The sequence below is a fragment of the Carassius auratus genome, unplaced genomic scaffold, assembly GCF_003368295.1.
Source record: "Carassius auratus strain Wakin unplaced genomic scaffold, ASM336829v1 scaf_tig00215926, whole genome shotgun sequence".
In the NCBI taxonomy this organism is placed as follows: Eukaryota; Metazoa; Chordata; class Actinopteri; order Cypriniformes; family Cyprinidae; genus Carassius; species Carassius auratus.
Genome location: NW_020528313.1, coordinates 339,107 through 354,196, shown reverse-complemented (window position 1 = coordinate 354,196; position 15,090 = coordinate 339,107). Strand labels below are relative to the sequence as shown.

The following is a 15,090-nucleotide window of genomic DNA, read 5'->3' as shown; positions in this document are numbered from 1 at the left end:
GTGAGTTGAACTCATTGTTTTCTTTGTTTTTGTTTATTTCAGGTGCTGAAGGCCCCCAGTGAGGGAAGCTAGCTGTCTTGGCCCTGTGGTGGTGGTGTTTCTCTCACAGAGTGATTGCATGGCGCAGTACGTGCGTCCGTGGATAAACGCCTTGAGGTCATCATGCATGTTCGGCCACCAGTATTTCTGCTGGAGGGCAGAGTATGTTTTACTGATGCTGGGGGGACCTGTTCCAACAGATGAATGAGCGGAGGAGATGAGGGAAGTGGATGGGGTTGACTTATAACTTGGTTGGCAGGATGGTTTCTGGTTCTTCCATGGTTTCTTCGGGAGCGTGGAGATGTGACAGGGTATCTGCTCTTGAGTTCTTTGAGCCCGGGTGGTAGTATATCTTAAAATGGAATCGGGTAAGGAACAGAGCCCATCGAGCTTGGCGGGGGTTAAGCCTCTTGGCTTCCTGTAAGTATTGGGAGGTTCTTGTGGTCGGTAATGTTTCTGAAAATCATTCATGAAAATTGTTTCTATAATATTTTAAAAAAAAATTTCAATTTCTTTATTTTGTTTGTGCACAGGCAGGGTCTTCAGTATGTTAAAATGGGTGTAAAAAAAACAATAGTAAATGGAAAAAAAACATGTTAAGGTAACAAGTCACACTGCAACTCTGTGATGATTTGGGGTGCAATGTCATCTGCTGGTGTTGGTCCATTGTGTTCTTTGAAAACCAAAGTCACTGCAACCATTTACCAAGACATTTTTGAGCACTTCATGCTTCCTTCTGCTGAGCAGCTTTTTGCAGATGCTGATTTCATTTTCCAGCAGGATTTGGCACCAGCCACCTCAGCGGTGCCACAAACTGATCACCTCCATGCAACGCTGAATTGAGGAAGTAAATAAAGCAAAAGGAGCTCCTACCAAGCATTGAATTCATGTCATGTTCATGTACAGTAAATCAACATACTTTCCAGAAGGCCAACAATTCACTAAAAAGTTTTTTTATTGGTTTGTTGAGATTGAATTGGTGGGGTTTTGTTAAATGTGAGCTAAAATCATCACAATTAAAAGAACCAAAGACTTAAACTACTTTACTCTGTCTGCATTAAATTTATTTAATTAAGCCGAAGGAGCTGGTTGTGGATCTAAAGAGAGCAAAGACACCGGTGAACCCAGTTTCCATCCTGGGGGTCCCTGTGGACACTGTGGAGGATTATAAATACCTAGGAGTGCACATTGACAAGAAACTGGACTGGGCTGAGAACACTCAAGCTCTCTACAGGAAGGGCCAAAGCCATCTCTATTTTTTGAGGAGGCTGATGTCCTTCAACATTTGCAGGACGATGTTGAGAATGTTTTATGAGTCTGTGGTGGCCAGTTCTATCATGTTTGCTATTGCATGCTGGGGCAGCGGGATGAGGGTTGCAGATGCTAACAGACTCAATAAACTGATCCGTAAGGCTAGCAATGTTGTGGGGGTAGAGCTTGACTCTCTGGCGGTGGTGTCTGAGAGGATGTTGTCCAAATTACATGCCATCCTGGACAATGTATCCCATCCACTTCATTATGTGCTGCTCAAACACAAGAGCACTTTCAGTGAAAGATTTATTCTTCCGAAATGCACCACAGAGCGTCACAGGAAGTCATTTCTCCCTGTGGCCATCAAGCTTTATAACGCCTAGATGACTTCTTCTTTCAGAGGAATCCAGTTGGAGTTATATAAAAAATTGTTTTGACTTTTAAAGCTGTTTAATTTTGCTGTGCTTCAGTCCAAAAGAAGTTAAATAAAGCGCATCCATCCATAATAAAAAGTGCCTCACCTGCTCCAGGGGAGGGTGAACAAAGGTGTCCTGAAGCGAACCTATGCGTTTTGTAAGAAGTATATCCATATTCAAAACGTAATAATGACTTTAGCTGTACACAGAAGTAGCTTTGGACGGATGACGTATGAGGTCAGTGCTGCGCATGTGCAGGTGAGTCTCGTGAAGAACAACCTTTGTTAACAGAAGCAGTTTCCTCACTTTAGCACATCAGACATTCTTCTTTTCAAATCCTGTACTTCTAATTAGTGACCGTTGTTTTTTATTATCTCTCCCCAGTACTTCCACGTTTGTCACTTTTGAGCGGTGCATGCAGAGGTGGATTTGGTTTCAAGTAGAATCTCCGACCAACGCTATAAAGATAGCAGGACTGGACCTGTTCAATCTCACTCTCAGCTACAGACACGGTGCAGAAATTGTTGTATGGTATCACTTGACTGTCAGGAAGAAACCAGCTGAGAAGTTTGTAATTCCCAATAAGGACAAACTAGTGTGTTGGTTAAGTAACAACAATCCCTCAACTAGTGTCAGCACAACAAACAAGTTTTACCAAGAATTCAGAAAATACATCCAAGTGACTTTGTTTGGGAAGACTTACACAAAGTTTCTGGATTATAAGGACTCCTATCCAACATGGCTAGCTGCAAATGTTATCTTGCCTTTGAGAACTGCATCCACAAGAACTACATCACTGAGAAGTTGAATGGACCGTCCCTGTGGTGTTGGGTCCTCCGAGAAGAAACTATGAAAAATGTGCTCACGCCGAGTCCTTCATTCATGTCAATGACTTCCCAGATGCAGAGTCACTAGCCTGACACTCATAGAAAAGAGAAAACAAACTAAACAAAATAAAGCAAAAATACAGGCTGTAATGCCATGAATTTATACTCTCAAAGGGACAATGTATCCTGTTAATTTTGTCAGCTAATTTAATTTTAGTTTTAGACAAGTGTTAAAATGTCCTTGTTAGTTATTATTATATTGAGTCAACCTTATACGGTTTAGTTTTAGTTGACTAAAAGTCTCGACATTTTAGTCTAGTCTTAGTCCAAGACTGCCCTTATAGTATCTCCCTATAGTTGACATCATCAGAACACAAAATGTAAAAGAATAAGCATGCGTTAACAACATAACTAGTTTAATGTGAGTTAAACTAGATGTGTTATTGTTAACCTTAAAGCATTTTTAGCATAGATTTAGCTAGCTATCTATAACCATCCAAATAATATGTAACATTACATAGACACCATGCACAGAAAGAAACGTTAAAGGGATAGTTTACCCAAAAATGAAAATTAGCTCATTATTTTCTCACCCACAAGCCATCCTTGGGGTATATGACTTCCTTCTTTCAGACAAATACAGTCTGAGTTATTAAAGGGGTCATATGATTTTGCTAAAAAGAACATCATTTTGTGTATTTGGTGTAATGCGATGTGTTTATGTGGTTTAAGGTAAAAAAAAAAACACAATCTTTTCCATATAATCTACATTATTGTTTCTTTGTGGGAGTGAAAGGTGAGCTGATGTAGCTGCTCTCAAGGTCACGGAGGTCGATCCCATTGGGGCAAGAGGTCAGAGGTCAAACAGAAAGTCATCAATCAAAAAGTTGGTGCTTCTAATGTAATTAAAAAGAAAGTTGGTTTCATTTTACCCCAAATGTGTGGTTTCACCCACTCTACCCTAATACCATATAAAATATCATCATATAGATATTAACATATGAATATGCATATACAAAGTTTACATGTTACAAAATGACATATTTACACACAATAATATTAGGAATACAGCTCAAGATAACAGTATTATTCTACGTTCACTCTTCCTCCTGCACTAAGATGACTGTATCTAGATGCTGTAAATTTAGCTGTGGTCAAACATGATGTGTGAAGAGTGTCATGTTTTCAGTAACTGATAAGAGGAAGTGTGCTTGAAGAAGTGTTAAAGCAGATTATTGCTTCATACTCTGCAAAATTCTTGGTGTTTATAGAAGTCTGTACTTGAGTGTAAAGAAGTTAATGACATAATGAAGTGCTGATGCTGTTAACAAGCAGAATCACTGAATGAAAGAGAAACAACTGCGACTGACTTCCAGCCTTCGATGAGATTAACTATATATTAAATCTGATAATACCTCAGCAGAGGACGATTAAACAACTCCACAAACTGCTTTCCCAGCTTCACTTATTCCTACACAGTTTGACTTGATTTATTGTGTACGTCTACAAAGGCTCATATTGAGAATGAACAGAGCTTTAGCTCTAGTCAATGCTGAACGCCACTGCAGTCAGTCAGAAGAGAAACACAGTCTCGTCTCTCTTGACATCTGTCTCAGTGTCACATACACAGAGTATGTTTTCAGTCATATTTTTGAATACCTATTGTTAATCGATAAACAAGATTTTCACAGTACATCCTCCACAGCAGGTGTATGCAGTGGTGAATCTATGTAATGAAATAAAGGGATTTGAATCAGTGTCTTGAACATGCAGTATTATTACTATAGAGCAGCGGTTTTCAACCTGTGGGCCGCCAATTACTGTTAAAAGAAATAATATTGTTCATATATGTAAAAATGTCTAAGTCATAACATAATAACATCATTTAATATATATAATTAAATAAGAAAAAATAAATATAAAACTGTTTACTATGCTTCCACTATTCGAGCTCGCTGATTGGTTTAAGAATAAACCGCCAAGTTATCTTAGATATTTATGCTGCATATGCTACAGAACAACAGCAGTTCTGCCAAGCGGTGCCAGCCCGAGTTATTTTCTGTTCATTGCCAATTAACAATCTAGCTTCTGAGTGCTAAGTTATTAACCCAACAATAGCGGGGTCAGTTCATTTTTTTTGCAGTGGGCCGCACAAACATATGTGTTTGGTTGTGTGGGCCGCGAGGTGAAAAAGTTTGGGAACCACTGCTATAGAGAATGTAAGTGTGGCTCCAGAAATGAACATTAAGAGAATTACTCTGGTGTCATGTGTGAGTTCCAACCCAGTCTCATGGCAGTTCGTCATTGAGGACACGAAATTTAATCTATTGAATCATCTTTATGGACACGAATTTCCCTTCTTTCGTGTCATACAGAACGACCTTCAATCTAATGTATTTCAATGGGATGTTTTTTTTTTTTGTGGCTGCACCTCGTTTTTCTTTCGAGAGCACAGTATTGTTTTTTCTCAATTGTTATTCATTTTGCAAACTTTAAGGGCTACACTACCCAACTTTTAATCAGGAGATTTTAAGCCTTTTTGTATTGCTTTATATTCGATAGGCTACTCAAAGTGAATATTTATTCGTGTCCATGGGGACGTCTTTCAATCTAATCTATTTGATGCACCTCGTTTTTCTTTTGAGAGTACAGTATTGTTTTTTTTTCTCATTTGATATTCATTTTACATTTTACATTTATTAAGGAGATTTTAATCCTTGTTTTATTGCTTTATAATCTGTAGGCTACTCAACATTGTAAACCATCGTCAGTGCTCCTAACAGTCAAAATATAGTGAATATATTCTTCCTGAATGCGACTGCAGAGCTGAGTTACAGCTATCGCTGGTTTGTTTATAGAAATACCGGGTTTCCATCGGTTTAATGTGTCAAATCTTAGAGTAGCCTAACTACATTTCCCACGAGCCTTATCGACCGTTACTATGGTGAAGACGACAGATAAAACTGCGGACGCGCCGCCGATCCTCTTTTCATGATATCCTGATCTTTTTTCAACACAAACGCAAAATTGTGCTTGATAATTCAACAATACTATGTTATGGCCATCAGTTTTATTTTTTTCCAGCATTACCCATGATCATCAGCTTCCGTTGCTATGGAGACGGAGCCAGCCCGCTTTGCAATTGGGTGATTTCTTCGGTGATTTCTCATTGCGCTCAAACCACTTTCCAGGTAAGTTAAGTTACAAGGCTCATAGAGTCATATGACTTAACGATCACGTTTTGCTTAAATGCTATACAAATTGTTGTCTTTCTTTGCCATTATAGATTCACATTGTTTACACGTTAGGACAACGAATTAAAGCCCGTCCATGGTTTCCTCAATATCAGAAAAGAAACCTGTGAAATTAGGCTTGCTAAATGGCTAGCCAACTTTACATAAGCTAACAATTCCAGTTATCTAGATGATGTCATTTTATTTCGATCATCGTGGTTCACACACAACGTCACTGTAATGTGTCAGTAATAACAATATTATAACTTGATCTAACATTATACAGCAGTAGTAGTTCTTATACTGCACATTGTGTCAAGATGATTTACGACTTTGACCTTTGACCTTTTTGACAGGTTGAACTTCCGGTAACCTTATGATGGATGGGTTGAACTTTCCGAATGAGTTCATGGGCTAACCTATTGACCCTTCCCTTGCATCGATCATGTGGTTTTGACAGAAGCTTTTACCCTATTGACCTAGTTAGTTCTAAATCATAGTATTTGACAGATGGTTTTGTGCTAGATGAAACCCTCTCCACGCTGTTTGAACTTTGTCCCAGTTAGGTTGTTTGAACTTTGTCCCAGTTATATGGTTATGTGTGTGTGTGTGTGTCCCACTCCCATTACATTCATGAGTAGTATATAAATGGGATCGGTGTGTTCTACATTTATATATAAAACATTCTATAATTTATATAATCTAAAACAATTTAAGGTTGAAAAACATTTCAGTTATTTCACATTCATATATAAAACATCCTGTAATTTGTATAATCTAAAACAATTAAAGGTTGAAAAACATTTCATATATAAAACATTCTATAATTTAAATAATATGATAATTATTATATATAATATATATATATATATATATATATATATATATATATAATATAATATAATGTGATTATCATGCTAAAGTTGAAAAAACATTTTAGTTATTTCATATATGTGACATTCAGTTATTTCACATTCTATAATTTATATAATCTAAAACAATTAAAGGTTGAAAAAACATTTTAGTTATTTCACATTTATATATAAAACATTCTATTATTTATATAATTTATATTATATAATTAATTATCAGGCTAAAGTTGAAAACATGCTGTTCTTTATATTCTATAATTTATATAATATACATAATCATAAACAATTTAACTAAGGTTGAAAAACATTTTGTTCTTTAAAAGAATATAAAAAGCTTACTAAAACCAATCGGATTACCTTAGAGAACCTACAGCTTGTAAAACGGGGACTTGCTGCTCCATCTGTCGGACTCTCTCTGAAACTGCAATCACAATGAGACGCGGTCAATGTTTTGTTAGGGTTCAAATGATTTTCAAATTATAATCCCTAAATTTTAAAAAGTTGTAATAATGTTTTCAAATTATTAAAAAATGGTAAAAACAAAAAAATACTCCTTTTCCTGAATGAGCTTACCATGTCTCATAAAACATAATTGAGCCGCGCTCGTGCCCGCATGCACGTGCAGTTTTAGTGTCCATGGAAGATGTTGTTAATTAAAACCATTGTATGTCATACAGGAGTAGCATGTTTTTGACAGTTTTCTGACGGTTCCATCTATGAATTACGGTTGGTCCGCGGCTTGCATCTCTTGTACCCCTCCCTCTCTCCCTCTCATGCATTCATTTGTCTCCAAGTCTTATTTTCTTCTTTTAATGAATATAAACACATTATACATTCACAAACAATATAAAACAAAACATTTACAATAGTTTTAGTCATCACTAAAAATATCAATTTTACCAGGATCGGGAAAAAAATATATAATTGAACATAACCATACACCTACAGTACCAACACACAATAAAATGCTGCATGCACGTACATTTTTTATTAAATTGAGTTTTTAAGCGATCTGAATTATGACTACACTATACATTTAATCATAAACCACACGTACCTTGTTATATCACTATAATATCCATGCCACTATACAAATTTGTATTCTGATAAACCATATAAACAAGCGGACATACGCATGGACATATCAAGTTAAAAAAGAGACTTATCTCTGTTTTAAACAATATGAAAAAAATAAATAAATAAAATTATATATGACAACGTGTTACTAAAGCGGAACATACATTTTAAACAAGTATTCATCATGTTTATCAAACTTATAAAACACATAGCAGTAACAGACATGTTACTAAACCAAAGCAAATCATTTATCATACATTTTTAATCATGTATTCAACATATACTTATAACACCAATGTCTGGGGGGATGCCAAAATACCTCCAGTCCCCCCAAAACCCGCTCAGACTCCAGGGGTTAAAGAATATGGAAATAAATAATTATATAATGACATCAGGCTACTAAAGCAATTCATTAAACAAAAAAGGTATTCAACATTTAAGTTAATCAAACACACCATACACCATACTTAAGTTTATAAAACACACCATACTCTTCTTTTAAAAAAAGATAACTTATTTTAAATGTTATTATATATAGCATAGTATATAAAATAAACATTTCTGATGATACATATAAATTTTTTTTATTTTTAAATAAATTAAAAATAACGTTTTTTAGACCGGTAAGAGATGTCCAAACATGAATGAAATATCCCCAAAATAAAATAATGCAACTTAAAAAATAAAATAAAATGTTTAAATCATAAACAGAATCTCACAGGTCCTAGTGGAGGTATTCTCCTGTGTGTGAAACCTAAAAGGGGGTTTAAGTCGCATATTTTATTTTGGGGATATTTCATTCATGTTTGGACATCTCTTACCGGTCTAAAAAATGTTTGAATAATCAGTTCCCCCACTACATCTGATGTCCGTTGTTTCTTAATTCAACAAAATGATGATATATATTACCTAAAATATTTTATATTTTTATATAATATTATATAATAAATAATTATTTATATCATATCATATATATGATTATATTATATTGGATGCGTTATGCATTAATCACTTTAGAATCTTTAAAGTTCTTATATTTAGCAAGATGGCGACCGAGGCAGTTGGCGATATTCAAGGATAAGGAAAGATAAATGATTTTCTCACCTTAAACGTTAAATTCGATAAGTGCAAACAACTGGAAATATTTATTTATATTGTTGTCTTAACAAGAGGACGATTTGAGCTATTTTTTTTTTCAAGCGTGAGTTAATTTAAACAGACCATCTAAATTAGCATAGCTGATAAAAAGAAAGAAAAGATGACAGACAAAAGGCCAAGAGATCAAGGTAAAAAGACAAACAAGACTCTTTCATTCACCACTGAGAACAGGTATGAGACTGAGGAAGTCATGGAAGTTGTCAAAATAGGTGATATACATACCTACACTAATTCCGACGGAGGTGTTGTCCCTCTTCCCGAGTCAGCTCCGTGCACTCCGATCGCAAAAAAAGTCAAAGTGGAACCTACACTCTCCGAATTGCAAGATAACATTAGAGAGGATATAGTACACCATGTGTCAAAAATTTGATTGATGAGGGTCATAAAAGCCATCTGTTCTGGACACCTGTTTGTACACCCCCACCCCTCCCCTCCCTGTACACCCCGGTGACCTAGATATGAACTTACGACCCTAAGAAGGAATTTCGGTGAGGGAGGGTGAAAATGTGTTGGGATCTATGTGCTTTTTTTTTTTAAACTGTGGAAAGGGATGAAATCATGAAAATGGTATAAGGGAAGTTTTTATTAAGGTTTTAAGTACACAGTGCATTTCAAGAAAAAAGGTTATACACAAACAAAATGGGAACGATGTAATGATTGTTTTCGTAGTTGGAAAAGTGTAAAACGTTGTTAAAGTTGTAACAAATAAAAAAGAAAAAAAAATAGGTTACTGGTTATTTATCTAAAACAACTAAACAAGTCAAAACTATCAGATGTGTTTTCGTTAAGCAACACGTGAAAAAGATGTGAGAGCTTGTAAAAATGTAAAAAGGTGTTTTGTTACCAGCTAGAAAAGAAAGCATTTAGCATTTGTACCTTACCTCAAACTAAAAAAGAAATTAATGTAAAGCGGCGATACAAACCAGAAAACTTGGTGTTTGTCATAATGTGAGAAAAAGTTCGAACAAAAGAAAAAAGATGGTAGGCATTACGCGGATCAAAAATAAAATCCATCAGATAAGATACTTCAAATCAAATCTATGTTGTACTTTACCACTAACTACAACTTTAAAAATCGAGAGTGTTACTGACAGAGAGTTAGACGAAAGAAAAAAAGATCTCACAGCAAAGTGTCAAGGCGTCTCCGTTGAGCGATACTGACAGCACCGCAGACACACTTAGAATGAGGCTCGGGGGATGCTCCGGAAAAAAACCACGCCTCCAGCGCTAGAGACTGCCCCGCTGTAGGCGTGATACCTACATCAAATAGATTTAAATGTTAAAATAATTAAAATAAGTAGTTTTTAATAAATAGACATCAGTCCTTAATTAGTGAAAACTTTAAATCCGTTTAAACATAAGATCAATTTGTACTTTTTAAATGATGTAGCTTTATGCGATTTTTATTTACTTTTAGTCTTAAAAATACAAAATAAAAAATAATAATAAAAAACAGCATTGAAAAAGCATTATTTGTTTTTAATGTATTAAGTTAATAACTCTCATGTACGACTAGTCTAAATTTAGACTATTGCCGCCGATATATCTTTTATTTTTGTTAAGCTTAATTTCTCAAGCTATGACAATTAACACACACAAACACACTTTCCTTCTGTCCAGTTTGTAAGTCTGTGTCGCGTTATCTAGTAAATAGAACAGACATATGTAGTTAAAAGTAGTCGTTTAACAATATGACAGGGAAGAAATATCTCGTCTCAGGTCGTGCAGCGAAACGTGACCGTGCCGGGCATCTGGTGTCTGTGTGATGTCGCCTGCATATCAGTTAGACATCAGCGAGTGTAAAAACATCTAAAGGTTTTTGGGGGTTTGCAACTCAACTGTAATCTAATTAGTTTTCCGGGGGTTCTGGTGTTGTAGCTAAATGGTCTGCTGCAGGTCGGCTAAAGTTAAAAAAAAAAAAATGTGTGTAATCAAATTCAGGGATCAAAGGCGCGACAATTTCAAATTTATGGCTTAGGCCTGTGATCGTGAGGTTATCTGACAGTTCATTTAGTGGGTCAAATGGATGTGAAATCTTTTAACAAGTCAGACCATATAGGAATATGTAGTTTAATTCGAGTTAATTTAGTTTATTTTAGTTACATTTATAATTTTTATTAACCCCTAGATCTTTCAACCTCAACATAAATGTACCGAGAATGCAAACAAGTACACAAACACTCACACACACACACACACACCCACCCACACTTTCCTTCTGCCGAGTTTGTGTCGTGTTATCTAGTAATTAAACCATACATATGTAGTTAAAAGTATCACCCATTTAACAATATTACAGGTAAGAAATATCTCGTCTCAGATTGAAACGTGACAAACTTAGTAGTGATTCTTTAAATCCTGTTTATCAACTCTTTGAGATACTTAATCATTGAAACATTTCTATAGTCACATCTTTATTTAATATTTTCTAAAATGAGATCTGGTTTATTTCTATATTAAGTGTAAGTAAGTTGTATACTTTCGTTGTCATATCTTTTACATTTTATTAAAATAGGTTCAACTGATTCAGGAAGATCACATTTAACACAAAATCCAGACACATGTTTTTCCTCTTATAAATAATGACTGATTAAGTGCAATGTGTCCAATTCTATGGCGAGAGCTTCCTTTCTATCCCCAAAATTCTCCTTTCATTAAATTTGATGTCTGACATTTTAATGTTTTTATCTGATCCACTACCTTCTATTCCTATATGTGCAGGTATCTATACAAAATAAATATTTGTTTTTGGTTGTATTCTGAACAAACTCTGTAAAATGAATGACAAATTGTCTTGTTGAAGATTCGCCACACTTTAAACTTGGTAGTACTGTAAATGAGTCTGAACATATGACTACTTTAGGTATATTAATGTGTTCAACCCACTGAAGAGCCAAAAATATGACAATCATTTCTGTAGTATAAACAGACGGATGATTAGATGTTCTTTCAGGTATTCTATATCTACCCACTTGGAACATATGTGTCCTGTTTCAGGATCTTTAGATACATCTATGTATATGAGTTATTTTAAAACTATATGCTCTTTATTTTTCATCTAAACAAAAGTCCTTATTGTTTTATTTTATTTTAATAAGCCACTCAAACGTACTTTAGTAGCCTAAATCATTGAATATGTCTTTTATTATCTTAATATCAACTTCTGGCACGAAATTCTACATTCATAAATGTATGTTTCTCAAAACTCCCCGCGTTTGGTGGCATTTAAATAGGAATTTGTGATGTATTTGGAGACGTTAAAAGAAATGAAAAGTCTCAAAGCAAGATTTTTGTATTCTTCATTAAAGGACTTTGGTTTTTCTTAATGTGAAAATCTGTTACTCCCCTACTTTTTCATTCTTTATCTTTTTCTTCAGTGTTGTTTTATTTATTTTACATTTATTTTGTTTTATGATGTACAGAGTGTGAACGAAAATTGAGTGTAATCTCAGACCATATTTGTAAATCTACCAGTAATGTACGGCTTTATGTTTTTAATGTTTAAAGCATCGAATAAAAAAGAAAAAAACACCCACTAACACATCCCCCTAACACCTCCCTAATAACGTTGGTCACAAAGGTTTAAAGGTATGTTAAAAGAGTTAAACAAAGTAACGTTTTTAATAAAAACACATCAGTTCTTATTTGATGAAAACATTCTACCTGGTTTTAATATTAGACCGATGTTTTTACTTTAAAATTAGGTTAACCTATACCATTTTATTTACATCTCAACAAAAATTCCTTGTTGGAAAAAATTGTTGTTTTATTTCATTTTAATAAGTCACTCACACATACTTTAGTAGTCTAAATCCTTGAATACGTCTTTTATTTTGTCAGTATTAACTTCTATCATTGCTATATCGTTGCTATATCAATTAAAACATGCGTTTAGGCATACACAAATCTAACTGGAATGAAATGTTTTGTAATGTCTTTGATTTTCTTGCCAAAGAAACTTTAACAACATTACAGGAGAGGCTAAATATTTCATCTCAAGTAGTGCGTAGAAACGTGTCTGGTGTCTGGAATCTGATGTCTTTGTGTTTACTGTTACGACCATGTCAGCGAAGATTGTAAAACATCTAAAGGTTTTTGGGGCTTCCAACTCAGCTGTTATCTAATTAGTTTTCCGGGGGTTCTGGCGTTGTAAATGGTCTGCTGCAGGTCAACTAAAGTTTAAAAATTGTGTGTAATCAAATTCAGGGATCAAAGGCGCGACAATTTCAAATTTATGGCTTAGGCCTGTGATCGTGAGGTTATCTGACAGTTCATTTAGTGGGTCAAATGGGTGTGAAATCTTTTAACAAGTCAGACCATATAGGAATATGTAGTTTAATTCGAGTTAATTTAGTTTATTTTAGTTACATTTATAATTTTTATTAACCCCTAGATCTTTCAACCTCAACATAAATGTACCGAGAATGCAAACAAGTGCACAAACACAACCATACAATCATAAACACACACACACACAAATGTAAACATTACAGAAAACATGAACATGCAAACTAAATAAATACTAATATACACTCAAACAAGTAAAAAATACACAAACAAACAAAATAGGTCACAAACACAAACATATCTATGAAAGATTGAAAATGAGTTGTCCTAAGTTTTCTTTGAAACCAAAAGTGTTTGTTGGTACAAATGTCTGACAGAAATGTATACAAAAGATTAGACGTCCTTTCTCACTTTCCAAATGGTGTTGTTAACCATGATGTTTAAAATAGTTTTAAAAAAGTATTATTTTTTAGCTTTCATGCAGGATTCATGTCAGCACTCAAGTGTTTTAACAAGAGTCCAGAGACAGATGAAAATAGATGTGTGAAGAAAAAAAAAATGTAAGAGGTTTTTAAGGATAGACTAAATGGTTTAGATTGTTTAAAACAATTGAGTTTACGCATTTCTCTTGAATGTGTGTATGGTAACCGCTGCATACATGAAGCAGAACAAATACATAACTCATAAACGCATTGTGGTTAATAAAAAAGACTTATTTATTTAGCATAACTTACCTTCTTTTCATAACAATAAACATTCTTACGACTTTAACAACTGCAAACAAACGGTTTGGTTGGAAAAAAAAATAAATAAAAAAATAAAAACATATTGTGTTTTCTTAGTTAGAATGCTTATAGTTTGTAGTAAAATCACATATATAAGATAAAAAAAAATTCTTCCAAACCATGCTGCTTTCACACACACACACACACACACACACACACACACACACCTCACAAAACTGTCAACAAGGACCTTAAGTTTTTGTTATAATGTTTAGCTGTAGCTGAGACCTTGGTGGAATTATTTTACATACAGTTTTGGGGAAGTTACTATGAACGTTGTAATAGGTTATAGATCACAAATTAACCCATTTAAAATCTAAAAGTTTAAAAAGTAATGTAACTGATTACATTTGATTACATGTTTTAAGACTTGTAATGTTTTCAACCGTTAATCTTTTGAAACATGTAAACAGGACAGGGGTTAACATTAGAGTACTCAACAACTAACGACCGTCAAACTTTTCAAAACCTTCATCACTTAAATTAGGATAGTGATCATTTCATTTTAAAGCACAACCACCACGAAATCAGATTTGCTTGGAGATTAAATACATATTTAAAAACACAACAAGAAAGTTTAACAGCTATGATACTGTTTTTAAAACAGGTTTTTGCACACCTATGACGGGAAATGCCATGGCATCTAACAACGGTTGGTAAATCGGTTCAATTTAACAAATAAATATACATCGGCCAAATAGGAAATAAGCATACGTCTTTAACTCATGAAACATCTGACTCATATTTTAGAGTATTTAAAGTGGTTTATGAAATATATCAATGAAATCTGTAATCTGTAAAAATATTCAGATGTAACATTTTCATAATTAACCGCAATTTAATTATTTTTCTCACTGACTGTAACTGATTACATTTATTTTTAATCAAATGATATAATTTAGCTATATGTAACTAGTTGACCCCTAACACTGATTATGCGTTCTAACAAGAATAGTTGGTGAAAGAGTTCATTACCCTCTTTAACTTTAAAAATGCGTACAATGTCCACAAACAAGGGTTTGCTCTTAAAACAAGCCCCAGACACCGACTTGGAAGCACCGTAACAAGTATAGCCATTGCAGAAATTTGTTATAGAGATTCAGTAAGTTTAACTCTGGATGCACGATTGACCGACTTACGTTTGC

General features: G+C 34.3%; 1 protein-coding gene across 1 annotated transcript; it reads left to right on the top strand.

Annotated features, from left to right (window-relative positions):
- The first annotated feature begins 397 nt into the window (after positions 1–397).
- LOC113096432 (galactoside 3(4)-L-fucosyltransferase-like) lies at positions 398–2,626 on the top strand. The gene is given in 4 exon segments (XM_026261815.1): positions 398–459; positions 2,091–2,273; positions 2,453–2,511; positions 2,514–2,626. Coding segments are annotated over 4 exon segments (417 nt in total).
- The last annotated feature ends 12,464 nt before the right edge of the window (positions 2,627–15,090 follow it).